This window comes from Felis catus, chromosome B2 (assembly GCF_018350175.1).
Source record: "Felis catus isolate Fca126 chromosome B2, F.catus_Fca126_mat1.0, whole genome shotgun sequence".
NCBI classification, from domain to species: domain Eukaryota; kingdom Metazoa; phylum Chordata; class Mammalia; order Carnivora; family Felidae; genus Felis; species Felis catus.
This window is the reverse complement of record NC_058372.1, coordinates 10897058-10920649: the sequence shown is the minus strand read 5'-3', so window position 1 is coordinate 10920649 and position 23592 is coordinate 10897058. Positions and strand designations below refer to the sequence as shown.

At 43.6% G+C, this 23592-nt stretch overlaps 1 protein-coding gene across 4 annotated transcripts in view; it reads left to right on the top strand.

Moving 5' to 3' along the window:
• The window catches only part of RNF144B (ring finger protein 144B), a 186521-nt gene that overhangs the window by 125064 nt on the left and 37865 nt on the right, over window positions 1–23592 (top strand). For all 4 annotated transcript variants that reach the window (XM_023253627.2, XM_006931411.5, XM_003985746.6 and 1 more), the window contains one exon: window positions 19882–19986. In XM_023253627.2, coding sequence (XP_023109395.2) covers window positions 19882–19986 — 105 coding nt within the window. The remainder of the gene's footprint in view (window positions 1–19881; window positions 19987–23592) is intronic.

Below are 23592 nucleotides of genomic sequence, written 5' to 3'. Positions count from 1 at the left end.
TTTACTGTGCCACGGATCGTTCTGACGGTCAAGATATGGTCGTGAGCAATTGGATCAAGGCCTAGTGTTTAGATAGCTCAGATTTTAGTGCGGGGCACAGATACTGACAAGCAGGTACTTGTTGGTACAATGATAGATGCTCTGAGTTAAAGCAGGGCAAGGGGATAGCGAGTGGTGCAGGAGAGGGGTTCCTACTGTGCATTGGATGGTCGGGGAAATCTCACCAACAAGGTATTATCTAGGCAGAGACATGGAGGGCCTGGGGAACCGGCTGTATACATATTAGGCAGAAGAGAGTTTTGGGCAGAGGGGAGCAGTGTGGCAGTCTGAAACTGGGGTTGTGTTTGGTGTTCAGGTACAGCAAGGAGGTGTGTGTGTGTGTGTGTCTGTCTGTCTGTCTGTCTGTCTAGCAGGGGGGACTGTAGGAGATGAAGTCGGAGAGGCAGTGGGGTCTGTCTGGAGGACCCTGCAGACTATCATAATTATGGCCTCAGTCTCATGTGAGAACAGGAGCCTTCGGAGGATTTTAACCCACAAAGTTAATGTGATTTAATCATGTTTTAAATGATTTTAAATGGGGCACCTGGGTGGTTCAGTTGGTTAAGTGTCTGACTTTGGCTCAGGTCATAATCTCATGGTTCATGAGTTTGAGCCCCACATTGGGCTTTGTGCTGACAGCTCAGAGCCTGGAGCCTGCTTCGGATTCTGTGTCTCCCCCTCTCTCTGCCCCTCCCCTGCTCATGCTCTGTGTCTCTCTGGCTCTCAATAATAAATAAACGTTAAAAAAATTTTTTTAATGAATAAATATTAAAAAAATTAAAAAAATAGATCGCTATGTTAATAAGGGTTATGCAGAGAAACAAATCCAATAGGAGATAGATGTACATATCTTCAGTATGAGATTGTGTGTGAGTGTGTGTGTGTGTGTGTGTGTATAGAGAGAGATTTATTATAAGAAATTTGCTTGTGCAATTATGGAGGTGAAGTCTCATGATTTGCTGCTTATAAGCTGGAGACTAGCTGCAGGAGACCTGATGGTATAGTTCAAGTCTGAGTCTGAAGGCGTGAGAATGAGGAGAACCCCTGGTGTAAGTTCCTTCCTGAGGGCAGAAGATCAGTGTCTTAGTTCATGTGGTCAGGCAGAGAGAATGAATTCTCCCTTCCTCTGCCTTGTGGTTCTGTTCAGGCCCTCAGCTTATTGGACGAGACCCACTCACATCAGGAGGCAGTCTGCTTTCCTCAGTCTACCGATTCAAAAACCAATCTCATCTGGAAACACCCTGATAGATGCACCTAGAAGTAATGTTGCCCAAATATTTGGGCACCCCTTGGCCTGGTCAAGTTGACACGTAAGATTAACCATCACAGTCACCCTGGCTACTGCATAGAGAATTAACTACAGGAGCAAGGATGAAAGCAGAGAAACTAATTACAAGACAAATATAATAATCCAGACCAGAGGTAATAGGGCCTTGGACCAGCAGGTGGTAGCCACTCATGTCTTTGGGTCCATTTTCTTTTATATAACATAGGGATAAAAATAAATCACCTAAAGTTATAGAGGAGATTGCAGTAGATAATCTGGGTAAAGCATTTAGACCAGTGCCCATAATGTAGCTAGTGTGTATGTAGTTCTCTACATAGTCTGATCATCAAAATTTTAGTCTGATCATCAAGATTTTGCTTGAAAACCTCCAGGATAACACTGACTATTCAATTATGGAATTTTAAACCCTAAGCTGTTTTTTCTTCTACATCCATTTGAAGCCTATTTCTTTTCAAAAAATTTTCTTTTTTTTAATGTTTATTCATTCCTGACAGAGACAGAGTGTGAGCTGGGTGGGACAGAGAGAGGGGGAGACACAGAATCCAACGCAGGCTCCAGGCTCCAAGCTGCCGGCACAGAGCCTGACATGGGGCTCGAACCCATGAACCGTGAGATCATGGCCTGAGCTGAAGTCAGACGCTTAACTGACTGAGCCACCCTGGCGCCCCAAAGCCTATTTCTATATAAATTCTACCTATTAGTGCTGGTTCTGTTGAAATCTAATTTGCATTCTACTCACCAGCTCTGTAATGTTCGAATGAGGCTTATCTTACTGTTTAGGATAAGATTACTCATTAAAAAGTCCCACAGTGCTCCATCCGTTGTGGGAATATTAATAAATAGTACTTCATTCCCCTCCCTCCACCCCTTTTTGTTGACACAGGCTTTGGAACAAGATTCATTTGCACAACATTCTTGCCTTTGATCATAGGTTGAACAAGTACTTCAGGCTCTTCTATATTCTCTTAGGAAAGCATATGGTATCAGGGTAGGGGGGCGGTACTAGAATCTGGAACAAGATTTGATTTCTTTTTCACAAAGAAGGTTATAAAAAGATGGCATGTTGGCAGTCTGTGTTGGTATGTTATGGAGACTCTCTCTCTCTTTTTTTTTCCCCAAAGCATACCTTGCCAAAGTTTAATTTTTCAGACCACATATTGGAATGCAATAGGCTGGCCAAACATGCAAATCACCACCAGAGAGAGCAGGCAAAGTGGGAGCACAATGAGAGAAGTTACCCTTGCATCCACTGAGTCACCCAAGTTTATCTGTTTGTTCTTTTATTGTTACACCTTTATGCCAATTTCCCCCAAGTCTGTTCCCATCTTGATCTGATGCTGTCCTTCCATTTGACACTGGCACGTACCAGCCACGGTGCTGTGGGCGTAGACACATGGGTGCCGTGTGCATCCCCCATGATTAGTCTGGCTCGCATGGGGGAGTACGGTGTGCTATGGGAGCATCAGGGAAGCCACTGAAACTAGACCTGGGGAGGTGAGGAGGGTTTCCTGTATGGCTGAGACCAAAAGAGGACTAGGGGGTTGCTTGATGGCAGTATTGGTGGGGCTGGGATAGGAAGAGTACCATAGGGAGGAGACGCAGCCATGTGTGAAGGCACAGAGCCAAGAAAGTGGGGCATACCGAGGCACTGAACTGACAGAAAGCCCTGGAAAGTACTGTGGGAGGCATGGGGTGCTTGGGCATGAGGTTGGAGAGGCGAGCAGCGACTGCATGGGGAGGGTCTTGTATACCTTGTTACAGAGCATTATGGAGCCACAAAAGGCTTTGTCTGGGAGTGGGGTAGGGAAGGTGGCTCTGGAACAGAGTGGATAATGGTCTGAAAGGGAGCAAACGGGTAGGGTGAGGGAAAAAGGCTGGTGAGAGCTCAGAGAACACCCCCCCTCATCCACACATGCTGCATTGACTATGGTAGACTGCCGTTTTGAGGTCTGGACTATGAAAGTTATTTTCGTGTGCCAGTTTCTCCTTCCTATGCATTTGGATACTAATGTCAGGTTTCTTAAAATGTTGCTGTCAAAATGCCACTCCTGTTATTCCTTCATGTGCTCCTGTTTGAATCATCTTCCTTGGGGCTGTCACAAGTTCTGTCGCACAACATCCATTCAGACCACCTTCTGCTGTGCCTCTCACATGAGGTATTGCATACCTTCGTGTCTTTTGTTTTCAGGATCTTCGTCCCTTCTTCCTTTAATTCCTAATGCAGTCTCGTTGCCTGGTCAGGGCAGTTACAAGTCAACAAACACTTATTATGACAAGAGAATACTAGATTGGGGGCATTTATTGGTGAAAAACTCAAACATGGTTCTTACCCGGGTGGCATTGGCTACCCTAGTGTAAAACCAGCATCTCTTTCCTGAGGGCATTCAGTATTAAAATCGAATTGAATAGATTTCATACAAATCTCCGCATTGCCTTACTTTCCAGCCATCTGACCGAGATCCATTTTATCCCTCCATCCAGATTCAAAGTCCACTGAGGACAGAAGCCCAAGAAGAAAGGCATCACCAATGATCAGTGTTGTCATAGTAAAGTAGCATGCACTCACCCACCTTATCTTTTCAAAGAAAAATTTTTTTCATGTTCATTTTTTGAGAAGAGAGACAGAGTATGAGTGGGGAAGGGGAAGAGAGAGAGGAAGACACAGAATCTGAAGCAGGCTCCAGGCTCCGAGCTGTTAGCACAGAGCCCAATGTGGGGCTCGAACCCATGAGCCATGAGATCATGACCTGAGCTGAAGTCAGACACTCAACCGACTGAGCCACCCAGGTTCCCCTTACCCACCTCATTCAGTGCGAGGCATTTCATCCATAAAATGATGACCCAAATCAGTCATTAAAAAATATCCCTACTTTAAAGATCATGAAGTAGATATACAGTAATCCCTTGTTTACTAGTGTAACAAATTTTGGGGTTTGTGCATTCACATTTTGAAGTCGACTCAACCCTCCCTCCCAAGCAAATCATTTACCCGATTGCCAAGTCCCTAAAGTACTCAGGGCAGGGACATTGACCTTGCCGGAAACAGAGCTACTCTGGTTAATGTGACGACTTCTGCAAAGTTTGCAGTAATTTCAGGGTGGGATGTATAGGGTTTTAGTTCCTCTGTTTATGTCTTTGTAGAAATAGGAAGTCAACAGGCAAATGAAGGTCCCAAGGGACAAGTCAGAAGGAGAGGGCACATGGCTGATTTCTCACTACGCTTCTGTCCATCCAGAAGGGCTTTTGGTCCCAGACTTTGACTTCAACTAAAACGCAAAGGTTTTGGTGACCAATCCCTTGTACGCTGATGGGGTAGAGAATGTAAATAGAAATATGGTGAAACCTCAGTTTCTGTTTTTCTTCCCTCTCACCCCATTTTTCCATACCCTCTCTCTCTCTTTTTTTTTTTTTTAAGTTTGTTTATTTTAAGAGAGCGCACGCATGCAATCGGGAGGGACAGAGAGGGGGACAGAATCCCAAGCAGGCTCTATGCTGTCAGCACAGCGCCCCACACGGGGCTGGATCTCACAGTCCATGAGATCATGACCTGATCCAAAATCAAAGAGTTGGACGCTTAACCCACTGAGCCACCCAGGCGCCCCCTATTGTGGACATGCTTCTACGTAACGACATATAGGCCCACCTTCTTTTTTAAGTGTTATATAGTGTCCTGTGGAATGACTGTGTCAAAATTTATTTAATGAGGCCCTTCCTAATGGCCAGTGTTTGCTGTTATAAATAAAAACGTTTGTACTTGTATAAATGTCGAGCTGTACCTATTAAGGAAAAATTCCTAGGAGTGGAATTACCTAATAAAAAGGCATGTGTATTCTAAGCTAATATGTATTGCCACATTGTCTTCCCAAACTGTTGTGTCAACAGCCCCCACCAGATGGGTAGGAAAGCCCCCTTCTTTGACGCTCTGGGTATTTTCAAATTTTTTACCTTCTGTAATCTGAGACGTGCAAAGAACACATCTCACTGTTGAATCAGGGCTTCCTCTTTTAAGGAGGAAGCAAATTGTGGCAAAAGAATCCTATCTCATGAATCCATCTTTAAAAAATACACGGTATGTCCAGTGCCAGTACAGTTTCAGCTGATTTTAAACCATGGTACGCACAGTATTGTTAGAAAAATGGGTCCTATCAAGAGGAGTATGTTTTATGTCGGAGACATGAATGAATGAGAAAGCATTATGCTTATAATGTTGGTCCTCACGTTGGTGGGAGATGCATTATACCACAGAAGCGTTTACCTGCACTGATAAGATGTTGCCATGTAGGAAAAAAGAACTTATAAAAATTTAGACAAGTTGAACCTAAAGAGGTTGTAAGCTAACTAGAAAAGTTAGTTAACGTTAAACCTCCATTTTCTGGGTATTTAAGTGTATCAACAAGGATTGGTTATGCGATGTTTTTCAGATATGCCTGGCACCTCTTGGAATCAGGCTAGGCCCAGTCGGTGCCTCATTTCCATGGAGATAAATGGCTCTGTGTTCGCCAAAAACCTCAATGGTTTTGAATCATTTCCCATCCCCAGTAGGGCGATCCTTTTGGTTTGACTCTTTTGGTAAGTGTTGGTGAGTTATTAGCCACTGGAATGTAGGGTTTTTATTTAGTCTCTTTGATCCTCAGTTTATTCATCTATTAAAAAAAATCAAGGAGGGGCACTTGGGTGGGTTAGTCGGTTAAGCACCTGACTTCAGCTCAGGTCACAATCTCACCGTCTGTGGGGTTGAGCCCCGCGTCGGGCTCTGTGCTGACAGCTCAGAGCCTGGAGCCTGCTTCTAATTCCATGTCTCCCTCTCCCTCTGTCCCTCCCCTGCTTATGCTCTCTCTCTGGCTCTCAATCTCAATAGTTGATTAATAGTAAATCAACATTAATTTTAAAAAAATCGAGGAAAGACAAGGCATTTAAGTACCTGCCATGTAATAGGTGTGAGAGTATTTTTTTTCCCTCATTTACTCTTACTCTCCAATTTACACATTAAACATCACAGGATTGAGCCCTACATCAGGCCCCTCAATGACAGTGGAGCCTGCTTGGGATTCTCTCTCTCTCTCCCCCTCTCTCTCACTCTCTGCCCCTTTCCCCTGCTCACTGTCACATACTCTTTCTAAAATAAATAAAATGAAGAAAAAATAAAATCTATAAATCTAACTCTATTTACTAGTCATTTGTGTGAATGGGGAAATACTAGTCCCAGAGTTGCTGTGAAGAGTAAATGAGATAATTTTAAGACACCTATCACAGCTACCACTGGAGTTTGACAGATACTGTCATCCCCATCAAATTCGTTTCTGTAGTCGTAGGCCATTGGTTCCCAAAGGGTAGTCCTCAAAGCAGCAGCTGTGAACTTGTTAGAATTGCAAATTCTTGGGGTGCCTGGGTGGCTCAGTCAGTTAAACATCTGACTTCGGCTCAGGTCATGATCTCACAGTTCTTGAGTTTGAGTCCTGCATCAGGCTCTGTGGTGATAGCTCAGATCCTGGAGCCTGCTTCGGATTCTGTGTCTGTCTGTCTGTCTGTCTGTCTGTCTGTCTCTGTAGCTGACCCCCATCCTCAGCCTACTAAAACAGAAACTCTGGGGGTGGAGCCCAGTGGTCTGTGTTTCTGTCCATCCTCTAGGGGTTCTGATGCCCTGGCCTGGGGGTCTGTGCAGAGCTCTCTTATGGTGAAGCACAAATGAATTGCTCACCATCATGTACTTTCAAATACATTTGCTCTCTCTGTCTCATTTGTGACCACTGACACATTTCTGAAACAACTTGTCATATGGCTTTGACTTATGATGTTTTCCTAATCTTCTAATTTGCTAGAATATGGTGCTAACTCAGGATATTTGGAAAGTGGCTGTTGAAGGATCGTAACTGGGTTAGATTTTTAACAAGTCAAGGGCAGTCTTGGCTGTGCAAGCCTGTGGATTTACTAAGTGAAAGAAAGGGAAGACTGGTTCCAATTACGGCAATTAATATGAAGAAAAGTAAGCACCACGTACAAAATCCCCAGATTTCTAGAAACTTGCTTTTCAGGAATGTCATGTTTTTGCAGAATAAAGTCTTGGGGAAAATTATGAGATGGGGAAATGGTTGCAACCTGGTACCACTTCAGTTATAAGTAGAAAGATATTCTGATTATGTGATGCAGTGGTTGAATTACATCATCTGAATTAATTTTGAATATTACAAGATTGCTCATATTCAACCTAGTCACCATTAATCCAAGCTTTTCTACTTGTTCAGAGTTCCCTTTTTTGTGTTTATTTTAGAGAAGGGCGGCAGGGGGGAGGGGGGAGAGAGAGAGAGAATGAATATCTTCAGGATCCATGCTCAGCACGGAGCCTGATGTGGGGCTCGATCCCACAATCTTGGGATCATGACCTGAGCTGAAATCAAGAGTCGTACATTCAACCGACTGAACTACCCAGGCACCCCTGGAGTTCACATTTCTTAAATCTAATAAATTGTCTTTTGTAAATGTAGCCAAGGAAGTTGGCTTAAGGTTTATGTCTCTTCTAAACTGATAGTACATTGTTTCTCACTAGTACTCTACGCAGAGAAACGATATCATCTTAAAAAAAACTAAGCATCACTGTTATCAAACCTCTGGTCATTGATGTGAACTCTTTTGCATGCTGGCTTTGTAGGTTATACCCTGTAGAAAAAAAAAATGTAGCTCATAATGAGTTAGCTTCCTTATCTCATTTATACAAATGTAAATATTTTTGAAAACTTTCAAAAATTTAGATAATATTTCTGCCATTGATTTTAATTAAGATTGCATTTCATTCTAATTTATTCAAACTCTGGTTTAAATAGTAATACAGATACTGGGGTTTTATATAAACTGTAACACAGATGATTCTAACTCTAAGGAACATTAAAATATGTTCACCAAAATTAAAATTTGGTGAACGGTGTAATTTGTTTTGTTTTTAACGTAAAAATTTGTACAACAGGGGCGCCTGGGTGGCCCAGTTGGTTAAGTGTCCGACTCCTGATTTTGGCACAGGTCACGATCTCACAGCTCATGAGATTGAGCCCCTTGTTGGACTCTGTGCTGACATTGGGGAACCTGCTTGGGATTCTCTGTCTCCCTCTCTGTCTGCTCCTTTGTCTTCTCTCTCTCAAGAATAAATAAACTTAAAAAAAATTGATACAACAGTTTGTTATGGAACTTTTCAAACGTACAACAAAGGTGTACAGAATTTTAACAATAAATATCCATATTCCCACCATATCTTAGATTCTAACATTAAATTTTTACTCTACTTGCTTTATCCTTCATCTATCCACCCACCCATCGTATGGATAAATGGATACGGATGCTCGTTGTTAATTCTCTAGTAAAATGTGAGGACCACATTCTTTACTAGGCTTACTTGGATTGGTTGAATATTTTATGCAGATAACTTGCATAGCCCTATATCATGGCTCAAGGTTTTTTTGACCCTTTATTAATTTGGTGTTGGCTTCTTTCTGTATTGCTAAAGGCCTTATGTGTGTTCTGGGAGAGTCAGAAAGGCTGCCTGAGAGTTCAAGTAGGGACTCTTTAGGTACACAGGAGGAGGGGAGGAAGACGGCGATAAATGAGTTCAGTGGAATCTCCCGATGTTTCATCCGGGCTGTGTTTATTCTCACTGCCTGTCTTAGGCCTGTTGGCTGGGACCTCGGGGCCAGCTGAGGGCTGGCAGTTCTGAGGGCTAATGTTTCTTTGGAGGAAATGGAAGGATGTAAACTTGGCCAGGCTTCTTGTTTTCTTTCTCCTGGAACCATTGGTTGCTTTGCTGGGTATACGGGTATAAGGTGTGAGAGCGTCTGGCACAGACGGATTTCTTTGGAACTAGTGTGAAAACTGGGGCTCCCTCCGTTAAGAAAGGTAACCCTGGGCGGAGAGAAGGGAAAGCCTCTGAGAGGCCAGTCGGAGAGTTACTGGATTGCTTGTGCTGAAAACAGATCTTTACGAGGCTAATGGCTGCTCCCTGCTCTGATCAAAAGGTGCTTACAGTCTAGCAGATTGCATTCACTTCATTGTGCAGCCTGGATCGGTCTGCAGCGTTTCCAGTGCATTTCTCTTCAGGGCTGTTTCCATCACTGAGTTTCTTAATTTAGGTGTTTCATGGTCACCTGATGTAAGGATAGAAGTGTTTGATCACTCTTGCTTGGTGGGAACTGGAGGTACTTTTTACTGGGGGCCAGACTTAATCTCCCATATTGAATGACTGTTCTCAAACTTACAAGGTGGATCTCAGTACCCTTTTCCAAAAACAGGAACAGCACTATTTTGGGTTTAGTATTTAAAGGATCTCAATTAGAGCTTTAACTTTTGCACATGTAACTTCCTTCTTAGGCTTCCTTTACTTGTTTCTTCTGGAACTAGGTGAATGCAGGTATTCCCTATGGACATGTTGGTTAGACAGGATTCTTTCAGTGGGTGATAGGTATTGAGGAGGGCACCTGTTGGGATGAGCACTGGGTGTTGTATGGAAACCAATTTGACAATAAATTTCATATTTAAAAAATAAAAATAAAAAGCAAAAAAAAAAGCAAAAAAAAAAGGATTCCTTCCTGTGGAGCTCATACTTCTGAATATTACAAAATAACTTAAAGGCAGTGATAATGGACATATCTTCCTTGATTAGACTTGAGAGCATGGATTGAATTGAACTAGAGGTTTTCAGACTTGGTTGCATTTTGGAATCACTGAGAGTTTGAAAACACTGATGCCAGTTTAGCAAGACTGCAAGATCAGTACACAAAAATTGGTTGTCTTTTTGTACACTAGCAAAGGATAATGTAATGGCACATTAAGACAATTATTGGCAATAAGCTCAAAAGGAATAAAATACTTAGGAATAAATTTAACAAAAGAAGTACAGAATTCATACTCCGAAGACTACAAAACATCACTGAAAGAAATTCAAGAAGACTAAACAGACAGACACTCAATATTCATGATTAAGAGACTTATTAATACAGGCATACTTGGGAGATATTGCACATTTGGTTCCAGACCACCACAATACAGCAAATATTGCAACAAGGCAAGTGAAACAAACTCTTTCATTTCCCAGAACATATAAAAGTTATGTTTACACTATACTGTAGTCTTTTAAGTGAACAGTAGCATTATATCTAAAAAAAAGCTATGCACATTGCTTAATTTAAAAATACTTTATTGCTGGAGCATCTGATTCTGGATTTCAGCTCAGGTCATGATACCAGGGTCGTGGGATTGAGCCCTGTAGTCGGGCTCCACCCTGAAAGTGTGGAACCTGCTCAAGATTCTCTCTTCTCTTCTCTTCTCTTCTCTTCTCTTCTCTTCTCTTCTCTTCTCTTCTCTTCTCTTCTCTTCTCTTCTCTTCTCTTCTCTCTCTCTCTCTCTCTCTCTCTCTCTCTCTCTCTCTCTCCCCCCCTCCCTCTCCCTCTCCCCCACCCCTCCCCCCTCCCTCCCTGCCTCTACTTTTCCCCTGCTTGCACTCACACACTCTCTCTGTGTCATAACAAAACAAGCAAAACAGCAACAAAAATACTTTACGGCAATAAATGCTAACCATCCTCTGAGCTTTCAGCAAGTCATAATCACCGATCACAGATCCCCATAACAAATATAATACTAATGACAAGGTTTGAAATAGGGCAAGAATTACCCAAATGTGACACAGAGACATCAGGTGGGCAAATGGTGTTGGAAAAATGGCACTGATTGGCTTGCTCAGTACAGGGTTGCCATGAGCCTTCAGTTTGTAAAAAAAAAAAAAAAAAAAAAAAAAAAAAAAATATATATATATATATATATATATATATATATATATATATATATCTGTGAAGCACAATACGCGAGGTATGCCTGTATTGTTAAAATGGCAGCAGAATGGATCTGCAGGTAGGATTCCTATCAAAATCCCAAAGATCTTTGTGGAAACTGGTAAGCTTATCCTAAATTTCACATGGGAAATTAAGAGTCCTAGAATGGCCAAAACAATCTTGTAAAAGAATAAAGTTGGAGAACCCTCTTCCCAGATGTCACACTTAACTGTAGCACTATGATAATCACAACTATGTAACACTGCCTTAAGGATAGACAGGTCGATCCATGGAATAGAATTGACAGTGCCAGAAATAAATTCTCATGTTCATTGTCAATTGATTTCCATCGAAGGTGCCAAGGCAATTCAAAGCAGGAAAGAATAGTTTTTCAATAAATGGTGCTGGGATAACTGGATGTCCATTGGCGAAAGAATCAAGTTGGACTGTTTCTTCACACCTTGGACAAACATTAACTCAGATAGATATGAACAAAAGAAAAAAAATTGGACTTCATCAAAGTTAAAAACCTTTATGATGGACATCCTCAAGAACATGAAAAGATAAGCCACAACTTGGGAGAAAATATTTGCAAACCATATCTGATACGGGACACCTGCAGAGTATACAAAGAATTCTTATAGCTCAATAATAAAAACTCAAATCACCCAATTAAAAAAGGGCAAAGGATCGGAATAGACATTTATCCAAACAAGTCTGGATCAAAGAAGTCTCCCAACTTTGGGTGCCAGTCACAAGCCCTGGTTGTTAACTGCACTTTTGATTGGACATGAATCAGAGGTTCCCATGACGACCTCCTTGGCTTCAGTGGATTTGCCAGAGGAACTCGGAGAAGCATTTTACTTACTAGATTACTGGCTTATGATAAAAGGCAGAACTCAGGGACACCCAGAAGGAAGACACGCACAGGGCAAGGTGTGGGGGAAGAGCATGAAGCTTCCATGGCCCCCGAAGTGCATCACTCTTACCAAATCTCTGTGTGTTCACCAACCAGTAAGCTCTCTGAAACCAGCCTTTTGGGTTTTCATGGAGGCTTCATTACATAGGTGTGACTGATTGAATCAATCACCAATGGCCAATGATGTAACCTCCAATCTCTCTCCCCTTCCTGGAGCTCGATGGGTAGGACTAAAAGCTCTGGCCCTCTACTCATGGGGTTGGTGCCATTAGCAACCAGCCCGCAGGTGACCCAGGGGCATCCCAGTGTCACCTCATTAACAAAAAGACACCTTTATCTCTCTTGCTACTCTGGAGATTCCAAGGGTTTTAGCAGCTCTGTCCTGGAAATGGGAAGGATGTATTTGTGTTTCTTATTGTAAATCACAATATCACAGCAGCCCTTCCCATCAGTGTCCACCAGTTTCCAGTGTTTCTTATCTATTGAAACATACCTGTCTTCTATCCTTTCAAAGCTCTGCCCTCTGCTAAGAAACTACTGCCTTATCTGACTAGCCTGTGTTAAAATCCTCCTGCCCTAATTATTTGTGAATGGTGACCGGATCATTCTAGAGACAAGGTTTTCATCAAAGAAATGCAAAGGTTGAAATTTCTTGTAACGTTGACAAAGTGAACTGTCAATTCTGAGTGGAGAGAGTGAGATTTTCGTAGGTACGTAATTATATACACCTAATTTTTAAGTCCTAATCATAATGAGTGCTACAAAGGAGACATAAAGAGTGTCTTCAGTCTTGGAAGGTTTTAAACAGGTGACAGAATGGATCAGATTTAGATTTTCTTAAGTTTGTTTATTTTGAGAGAGAGAATCTGAAGCAGGCTCCACACCAAGTGGAGCCCTGACTTGGGACTCGATCTCATGAACTGTGAGATTGTGACCTGAGCAGAAATCAAGAGTCGGACGCTTAACTGAGTGAGCCACCAGAGCACCCCTCAGAGTTAGATTTTATAAAAGTTCCTTTTGACATCAGTGTGGAGAATTAATGAGAGGCAAAAACAGATACGTGAAAACTAATGGAGGAACTAAGGCCGAAGCCCAGGTAACGGGTAATGGAAAGTGGCCTAGGGCCGGGGCAGAAGAGCTTGAGAGATTTAAACAGTCCTAATCAGTACTTCAGAAGAGGGATGGGTAGGACTTCGAAGTGTGTTAAGTCATGCAATCATGTGTTCTGTAAGTACCTTCTACGTGTGTTTTCTTTTTGGATCCATCAGAGAATAAGACCGTGTCCCTGTACTTGGAGCTAAATTTCTAGGGAGCCAACAAGATGACACACAAGTCATAGTAAATGCTGTGAAGAAAAATCAAGCAGGGTGAGAAGGCCTGATGGGAAGGAAAGGTGGGCCTTTTCAGCCAGTGAGGCCTAAGGAGGCACAACTGAGCAGAGTCCTGAAGGACGTAAGACCGAGCCATCTGGAGGGAAGGGCATCCCAGGGAGAAGACGTCAAGAGCAGGTCGGACATGTAGTGAGCAGATTCCTATTCCCAGAGTAAAGGAATGTGGTAGAAATGAACTCAGAGCAGTAGCTGGGAGTTAGAACAGTAGGACCTTGTGAGCCGTGGTAAGGAGTTGGAGAGGCCGTCTGCATGAGATGCACACTCATTGGAGGGTTTGGGGCAGGAGAAGAAAACATGATTTGTATTTTAGAAAGGCATAGAAAGAGCACCTTGGCTTCTGTGTGGAGCAGAGGCCAGCAGGAAAGCTATCGCAGAGGTCTTGGAAAGGGGTGACTGTGCCTTGGAGTGGTGAGAGATGTTTAGATGTAGGACACGTTTTGGTTGTAGCATTTGAGAAAGAGAGGAATCCGGGACGTCTTCGTTTTTGTTCTGGCTGAGTAACTGGGTACTTGGTTCCATTTACTGAGATGGGGAAGACCGGGGGGATGTGGGGCAGCAGGTCAGGTGGGGAAGGGGGATTCAGAAGCTCTGGTAGCTGTGAGGGCGTGGTTAGACAGCCTGATGAGGACATCTCCTAGGCATTTACCGGATGCAGGGGTGAGAGAAAGAGGTGCCATAGAGGATCCGTACGTTGCTGGGGTGCGGCTGGGTGGAATCACGTGCCATTCACAGAGCGAGAGAATGCAGGGCAAGGACAGGATTTGGGGGAGAAAACAATCCGCTTCAGGGCCTGAGAATGTTTCTGTGTTCTACCACATTAAGTGGAATGTCAACTATTTCAAAGAAAAAACCGTTTCCTCTTTTGGGTCATCAGTATTTTCAAAAAGTACTGTTTAAAACATTTCCCTTAGAATTTATTAGCTGTTAGGAATATTGCATATTTAGGCATCTGTTTCATGCTATTACTTAATGGAATGTAATTAAAAAAAAAGTAAATGAGAGTTGATTGCATACACTGCAAAGGAGCAGTGGGCGGGACAGCAAAGGAGAGATGGTCTTCCAGGAGGCAGAGGTGGTGGGGGCTGTGCTTAAGGGGAGGGGTGAGGGGTATAGGAACATCTGGAATTTTCCTTTTTTGGTACCAGTACCCGGTTGCAAGTAGCCCATTGGTCAGCTAGGGCCTCTGGCTGTTTTGAGGGGGTCACTTAAGGAGCCTGTTTGCGTTCAGCTCAGTGGTCACCGTGGGCACTTTTCTCTTACCCAGGTTTCCATTGCTCAAGCCTGTTGCCTAAGGCAGTCTCCGCGTTCCCCCCAGACAGATGGACAATGACAGATCTTTGGCATTTGGGTGGAGGTCTCCTCTTCACTAGCTGCTTCATTCGGGAAGGGGGCGGGGATGTACACACTATCCCTCCCTAAATGTGTCCGTCCACCAAGGGTTCTGTGCAGTTAGAGACCAGAGCATGGTAGGTATTAGATTAATGTGCTGATAGGCGAGCTAGGTGAAACTTTGTGGTGCCCGGGTCCGTGGGATACAGCGGGAGGGGACCCTCATGGTGTGGGCTGGAATCTTTGGTGAATCTTCACTTGTCTGTGGAACTGTGGGATTCACTCAGACGTGTAGGGATGGATCTTGCCCGTAGAGCAAGATGGTGGCCAGATCCATGGGGGGTAAAGGGAACCTTGGGGGCCCGAGTCAGCCATGAGACCACAGCGTGTGTGGATTCACCCTGGCTGAGCTGCTCTTGCCAGCTGGGAATGGAGCCCTTGTGGGTGGGGGTAGGGGGAGAAAAGGGGTCTTTGACCCTCACAGGCGGGGACAGGCTGACCTGTTTGCTCTCAGACCTTCAGGCCACACCAGGGAGCTGCCCTGGCCAGAGACCTTCAGTTGTCTGAGGAGGACTAGGGGGAGGCCTAGGAAGGGCTGCAGAGAGAGAAAGGAGAGGGAGGGAAGGATCCCTCTGAAGGGCAAGAGGACCAAACCCTCACCCTTTTGGGCCTGGGCATCAGGGTGGTTCCCCCTGGGGCTTCAGATCCTCACCCAGGAGTAACCTTGGCGGGAGGTGGTCGGTTCTGCAAGGAGTGCTACAGTCCGGCCACCAGAGAAAGTCCCCAGAACTGGGGGAGAGCCCTGACCCCGTCCTGGCAGAGGTTCCTCGGGAGGACCCCCAGATGTGAGGTGACCATCCAATGGAGGCCCGAGTCGTGGGTGGTGAAAGAATTCACCTGAGGCAGGACTAGGAGATAGAAGTTTGTAGAATACACCGTGAGGGAGCGGCAGGCAAGATAGCAGAGGAGGGGCTGTCTGCCTAGAAATGTCGTTTTTGTTTTTTAATGTGACTCCATGGTGGTAGTTTTCTTTTTTCTCTTTCTTTCTGCCTTCATTTACAGTCTAGATGCTTCAGCCAGAGGTCTTGAGGAAGAGAGGGAGGGTTTGAGGTTCAATTTTTAGTGAAAGGTAACGAAAGACATCTAACGAACTGAAGGCACTTAAAAATTCAATAAGAAACAACCACCGGGTCTTGTCCCTCTTTGCCTTTGACTAGAAATGCAGGCTCACAGTGATGGGGAGTCAGGTTCTGTCATCGCAACACTTGGCAGCTTATGGTACTTACCTCCGTCTCAGACCAGTGTTTCTCAGAATTAAAAAAAAGGGCGTGTAGGGTATATACGTATATATTATACCCTATAGTCAGTGTATACAGCTGTAACTTTTCTCCTAAAATCATGGTTCACGTAGTGTTGTGGCCACGAGAGTCCTTGATGGCAGCTTGAGAAGTCACTGGGTTTACATGTCGTGGTTGCCATACCTAAGAACATGACATTAACAAATAGAATATCTGTTGCAGGGGCGCCTGGGTGCCTCAGTTAAGCGTCTGACTCTTGATCTTGTCTCAGGTCATGTTCTCACAGTTCGTGGGTTCAAGCCCCGCATTAGACTGTGCGCTGACAGTGGGGAGCCTGCTTGGGATTCTCTCCCTCCCTCTCTCTGCCCCGCCCCTGCTCACTTGCTCTCTCTCTCTCAAAATAAATAAACTTAGAAAATTAAAAAAAAATCTGTTGTAAACTCTTGGGAAAGCTTATAGTTCAATTTTACAAGTTTGCAATATACATTGAAATGATTTTTTTTTTTTTTTTTTTGCCTGTACAGGCTCACATAGTCTATAGTTTGTATTTAACTCTAAGCTTTTTCAGTAGATGCAAATAGTTCTTTTTTAATTTTTTTTAATGTTTAGTTTTGAGAAAGAGCATGAATGGAGGAGGGGCAGAGAGAGGGGGAATACAAAATCCGAAGCAGGCTCCAGGCTCTGAGCTGTCAGCACAGAGCCCAAAACAGGGCTCGAACCCACGAACTGGGAGATCATGACCTGAGCTAAGGTCGGACACTTAACCAACTGAGCCACCCGGGCGCCCCTGGATGCAAATAGTTCTGAGGAGAGGCTTGAATAGAGGTATGTATGATGTTCTGTTACAAATAGCTGTTCTGTTTATGGAGCTTCTGTACCACAGTGACTTAACTGGTTTTCTGAAGGGAGTGGAGAAAGGGTAATGTCAGAAGGTCAAAGGATTAACATTTCCCCAGAAAGCTTCCGCTAGAAAGTCTAAGATCATGTGGAGGTAGAAATAAAACCAAATACCCTGCAATTTAAGAATTTTCAAAGGGTTCCCGTATACAGTATTCCAGGTTTGTGTTTGTGTGTACGAGGGTTTTAGGCCCTGTGAGGTAACCATAACAGGTATGGTTGCTTGTTTTTTCAATTAAGAGAAGCGAGTCTGGGGAGCAGTTTAAGTAACTTTCCTCTTGTCACCTGATGGAGTGGAACCATGGCTAGGGCCCAGATATCCTGATAGACGTTCACGGCACAGTTCACTCTGTTTTCTCAGATACCTCCCCCCTGAGCCTAGAGACCGTACATTTTCAGAGTCTCTCTGCTCAAATGTCAAGGGGCAGCTGTGGGTATCAAGGTGGTCACACTGGAGTCTGTGTGGCACAGGGATGGCAGACAGGTCCTTAGGAGCAGAGCCGGTGGACAGGCCTTCGCGTCGTTGATTCACTCGTCCCTTGGTGTGGCCCTCCTTTCTGTGAGCCAGCTTTGCTGCTCCTCTCGAGTTTGGCCTGTGCGCTGAAATTCTTCCCCGCATTTCCTTGCTCTGGCTCTCCTGTGTTTCCCCTTCTTCTTGTTACAAGAGACCATGTTTAGCACAGTAACTCCTAGAGCAAATGATCATTCACCGTTGTCTCCAACAAGAAAGTAAGAGCTAAAATACAGTACCTATATGCAGTCCACTGCCGGAGGAACTCCTTAGAAGGACCCCTGTTCCCAGATGTCTTTATTCTCCAGTTCATACCAAATCATCTTTTCTTTTCCAATTCATACTGAGCATCTCCCCATATCTTTAAACACCATTTGAAAACATTTTTCATGATTCCTCAGTATTCCATTGTATGAATTTAGCATAGTTTATAAAGTGGTGATCATTTATAATTGGGTTCAGAATGGGTTCAGTATTACAGCATCAGTATTCTGACCATAGAATTTATTTAATATTAAGCTTTTAAAAATTTTTTTACTTTGTTTTTTTTTTTAATGTTTATTTTTGAGAGAGAGAGAGCATGAGTAGGGGAGGGTCAGAGAGAGAGGGAGACACAGAATCTGAAGCAGGCTCCAGGCTCTGAGCTGTCAGCACAGAGCCCAACGCGGGGCTTGAACTCATGAACCACGAGATCATGACCTGAGCCAAAATCAGACGCTTGACTGACTAAGCTACCTAGGTGCCCCTATTAAGCTTTTTTTTTTTTTTAATGTTTACTTATTTTGAGAGAGAGAGAGAGAGAGAGAGAGAGCGAGCCTGTGAGTGGGGGAAGGGAAGACGGAGGCCCTGGGGCGGTGCGTGGAGAGAGAGAATCCCAAGCAGGCTTCGCACTGTCAGCACGGAGCCCAACATGGGGCTCGAACTCACGAACCCTGAGATCATGACCTGAGCTGAAATCAAGAGTCGGATGCCTAGAAGACTGAGTCACCCCGGTGCCCTAGTAGTTAAGCTTTAATAAAAGGTTGGTACAATAGCAATATTTGTAATGAGGCAGGTTGATACATAAGTGTATAAATTTGAAAAATCTGAACTCAGTTTTAAATGATCACCACTTTATAAGAATCATTAATTCATCGACTAGCTTATGTATTTTTTCGGTGTTGTCCTCCAGCATGTGTGCTTGACCTTTTGTCATGCACACAGAGCTCACCAATTATGAGCACATTAGTAGAAATTGAGGAGTCAACTTCTGGATTTCCTAAGAGTTCCGTCCTCTGGAACGGTGGCCCTCAGTCTCCTGTGGGTGTGTTGGGCTGGGTTGGGAGGGAGAAGGGGGGAGTTGGAGTTTTCCCTTAATGCTGCCAGCCCCTCTCCTGCCTTCTTAGTCTGACCCCGTCTTCATCCACTACCCACGACCCAGGTACAATAGGCAGTGAGAAGACTAAGTTTGTTCTTGGTATTATCCCTCTTCTTTCTGGGTTTCTTTTTTCAATCCAATTTCTTCTTTCCCCAGGTTGTACTCAAACCTCCTCACCAAAGCATCCACCAAAGCCCATAGTTTTGGGAAGGTCTCATTCTCCCAAATTGTCTTTGACATTATATTTCCCAGGTGTATTTACTATTATGAGTGTTCCTACATAAGTCAGTGCCTTAATCTTACAATTGACCCTTGAACCACACAAGGGTTAGGGGCCCCGACACCCCTCACATGAAGTTGAAGATCTGCATATAACTTTTGACTCCCCCAAAACTTGCCTACTGTTGACTAGAAGCCTTCCTGATAAACAGTTGATTAGCACGTTTTGTATATGTATTATATACTGTATTCTTGCAATAAAGTAGGCTACAGAAAATATTAAGAAAATCATAAGAGAAAATACATTTGCTGTACTATACCGTATTTATTTAAAAAAACCTACATATCAGTGGGCCCATGGAGTTCAAACCTGTGTTGTTCAAGGATCAGCTGTATTTTGAGTCTGTCTGGCTCTCTCTGCATGAGAGTCACAGGGTTCTACTTTGGGGCAAAGGACTACTAGGTAAGAACGGAATTAGGAAGTCATAGAAGTTAAAAAAAAGAAAAAGTAAAAATAAGGCATTTGCCATTAGTGCAAAAGAGTGGTTCTTCTTTGCCAAACCTGTGGGGGATAAAATGTGTGAGCGTACAGGAGTTTGACTTGTGGCCTTGAATAAACTCGATATTGAGGTCATACATAATTAATCGCCTGTTTTGCCTTCTTTCCAAAGTGATGGCTCTTACTGTTCACACTTGGGATAACTGATGTTTCCTGAGTCCAAGAGCCCCAGGACTGCCAAGGAAGGAAGAAGAGGCAGCAGCGGTTACATAACCTTGGTGCTACTGTAATGTGATGGGTAATTGTCTTTTTTCTTCTTAACTTCTAGTGCTTGAAGCAGTACCTGCAGCTGGCAATCCGAGAGGGATGCGGGTCTCCCATCTCTTGCCCTGACACGGTGTGCCTCGGCCGCGGGATCCTGCAGGAAGCGGAGGTACGGATGAGTGCCGTGACCTTCCCCCTTTCCTGTTGACATTATTCCGTAGGATCTTGACTCTTGATGTACTTCCCCACCAGGGAGTCTAGACACAAAATACAGAGGCTAACTTTTTAAAGGAGTACTTGATTTCTGCATACCTATGGATCCTTCATATAAGGTGTTAAAGCTGTATCTCAGATCTGTTTATAAATGCCATCTGAGTGTTGGAGAAGCTCTAGAATGGGCGAAGGTGCTAGAAACCACAGTTACCAAATGTGTGGTACGGAGGCTGAGTAACGAGGAGTCTTGTAATCTTTAACACTTTAAAGATAAACAGATGACAGATTTCAGCCAGTTATAGACATTAGAAATAGTGCCATCCTACAAAGGTAGACTGAGTCGGACGATTTCCACAGGAGTTTCGTTTGATCTTTGTCAGGCATCAGAAATATCTTTTTTGAGTGAGTTCTTCCCCCATTTTCTCAAGACTGTGATCTATCTCTTTGCTTCGTTTCTTCGATCCCTGATCATTAGCTTGCCCTTGAATCTGCTTTTAATCTTCAAGTCCTGCTCACTTTAAATCAGAGGATAACCAGCTCTTGCCCATTTTGGGGAAGTTTGTAAGCCTGGGAAAGAGGGCCCAAGAAACAGAGGAAATCAGTTATTTGTTCGGCAAATACAGTATGCCTGCTGTGCATCAGGTGCTCTTCTGGAATCATTTGTAGCTGGTATACCATCCAATCCCTTCACCAAACTTAGGAGATGGGAGCCCAGAGGGTTTAAGTAATTTTCCCAAGAGTGCGTATCTAAAAAGTAGAAGAGCTAGAATTCTAATCCAGTAGTTTCTGGCCACCGTAACTATTTGGCTTTAAGAGTGGAATGAGGTAGGGGCGCCTGGGTGGCTCAGTCGGTTAAGCATCCGACTTTGGCTCAGGTCACGATCTCATGGTTCATAGGTTCAAGCCCCACGTTGGGCTCTGTGCTGACAGCTCAGAGCCTGGAGCCTGCTTCAGATTCTGTGTGTGTGTGTGTCTCTCTCTCTCTGCCCCTCCCATGCTTGTGCTCTGTCTCTCCCTGTCTCTCAAAAATAAACGTTGAAAACAAAAAGTGGAATGAGGTAGGTAGATGATATGATAAAGGACTTGGAGACTCAGTGGTATGTATATGTGTATGTGGAAATATATACGTATATATGTGTGGATATGTATGTGTGTGTGGATATGCTTTGTTTACAAATACATATTCTTTTACATATATATCCTTTGATCTGTAAGCTAAACAGTCCAAAAGATGTTAATAGACCCTTTGTAACCATTCTGCATCTGGGTCTCCCATGTTCGGCTTATAGACCATCACTGAGGTGGTTCAAGTAAGCTTGACATGGTTTTTAGGGACAAATGAAAAGAATACATAATGGTTTAGAAGTGATTCGTTTTAGGAAAACCATAAAATAATTGAATTTTTTGATAAAAAAGTAATATTGAATACATAATCCTGAGGTGAGAAATCTTGGTTACTTTTGTTTGAGGAAGGGGTGGAAGGAAATTAAAGTGGAGAAAGATTGAGTTAGCTACCAAGGATACTATTGATTTGTACAACTTGGAAATGGGTTTTAAAATAAGCCTTGGGGGTTCAGGAGCATCGTTCTATGCACAGTCCTTCTAGAAAAGATGCTTGCTCTTTGATTTGCTTCTCTGATACTCTCGTCAGTGAGCAGTGTTTCCTAAGCATGCAGTGACCTGTGTCAGGTCAGGATAGAGACGCGAGTAAGGCCAGCCCAGCGTTGCCCTCCTGAAGCTTCTGATCTAGCAGAGTGGCAATTAACCTGGTGACAAGTAAGATAGTTCTAGTAAGTCAAATGCCTGACATGAAGCAGGCAGCAAGAGCTGTGTCTCATAGGAAATCCTAGTTAATTTATGTATGCAAAGTCTATTAAAAATAAGTGAAATGAATAGTTTGATGAAGTTTCGAAGGCATTTGAAATGAGCCACATTCCTGTGTTCTGGACCTTGAGCTCTCCAATCCAGTAGCTGCTAGCTCCATGTGGCTGCTTACATTAAAATTAATTAAAATTAAATAAAATTAAAAATTCATTCCTTTGGTTGCACTAGTCATGTTCCAGGTGCTCAGTAGTAACCACATGTGGCTCATGGTGGCCCGATTAGACACCACAGAATACAGCATCTCCACCATTGTGGAAAGTTCGGTGGCATGGCAGGTTCTAGACTTTTAAATGGATGGTAACCACTAGCCACGGATACTTGGGTTATCAAATGTTAGAGCCCATGTGTTTAGGCGAGTGAGTGAAGACGGTCCGTGGTTTGTCTTGCCGTTCTCTAGAACAGAGTTCGACTTTTCTGATTTTCTTAGTATAGAATTTTCTTTTCACACTCCCCTGCAGTTCTCACCCCTGTCTTATTTCTTACCCTTTTCCTGTTGTACATCCTCATTCACACTTCCCTGGTACTCTGTGTACCCAGTTTGACTCTCAAAATGGTTTTAACTTTTAGGCTGTACGGAAACCAAACAAACCCATAGTGTCTCTTAGAAATTACCAAAGGCTATTTGACAAAAACCAGAACAAAAACATCCTCCGAACTAAAAACTATGGTTATTTCTTCAATTCCTTAAAGTCTGTTTCCCATTAGGTGAGCAAGAAGGCACCCAAGGCATTAAAGGACCGTTTCTGTACCCACTTGCTGAAGAGCCTGACTAAAGATGGGCACGGATGTGTAGTAATCAAAGTTCCTAACCAACTGGCCACTTGTGTTTTCCCGCAGAGTAAAATATTGTGAGGGTAGTAGTGACAGTCTCTCATTTTGAATTGAGACATGAATAGGGTATTATGTTAGAGATATTTGGTAGCTTTATCAGTTTATATGGGGCCACTTGTTTTTAAAAATTAATTTTTAATTCATTGATTAATTTGGAGAGTGTGAGCAGGAGAGAGACAGAGAGAGAGAGAGAGAGAGAGAGAGAGAGAGAGAATCTTAAGCAGGCTCCATGCCCGATGCAGAGCCCAACGTGGGACTCCATCTCAACTCTGGGATCATGACCTGATCCGAAATTGAGAGCTGGATGTTTAACCCACTGAGCCACCCAGGCATCCCTGGGACCACTCCTTTCAAAGCAGATACCACATACACGTGAACTTGGGCTGGACCATCTTCCTTTCTGGCTTCATTTACATCAAGCTTTCTCTTACATAGTTATTATTATAATAGATAGCTCTTAATCCATATATGATCAAGTATATCACAATGGCGTCACCCAACTCATTGCTTGACTGGATTCTGTCTCTATAACTACTTACTCTGCCTTTAAAAAAAATGTTTAATCATACAGGTAATGCGGAGACATACTTTGCATGTTAAAAATAATGATGGTTAAGACTCGAGTTCCCTTGGTGCTGCTGCTGTTTATGTTTCCGTGTGCGTGGTTCTTCATCATCCATTGTCTTCTAAGATGCATGGTAGCGTAACATTTCTTTACCTTCAGGGGACGCCAGCAATTTAGGCTCTTTTCTCCAAATGCTTTCCAGTGTAGATCTCACTCACATGGTTGCCTGTGCTCCTGGCGTCCACCTCCTGTTCGCTGTGGGTCCTGCCTGCCTTCCTACCA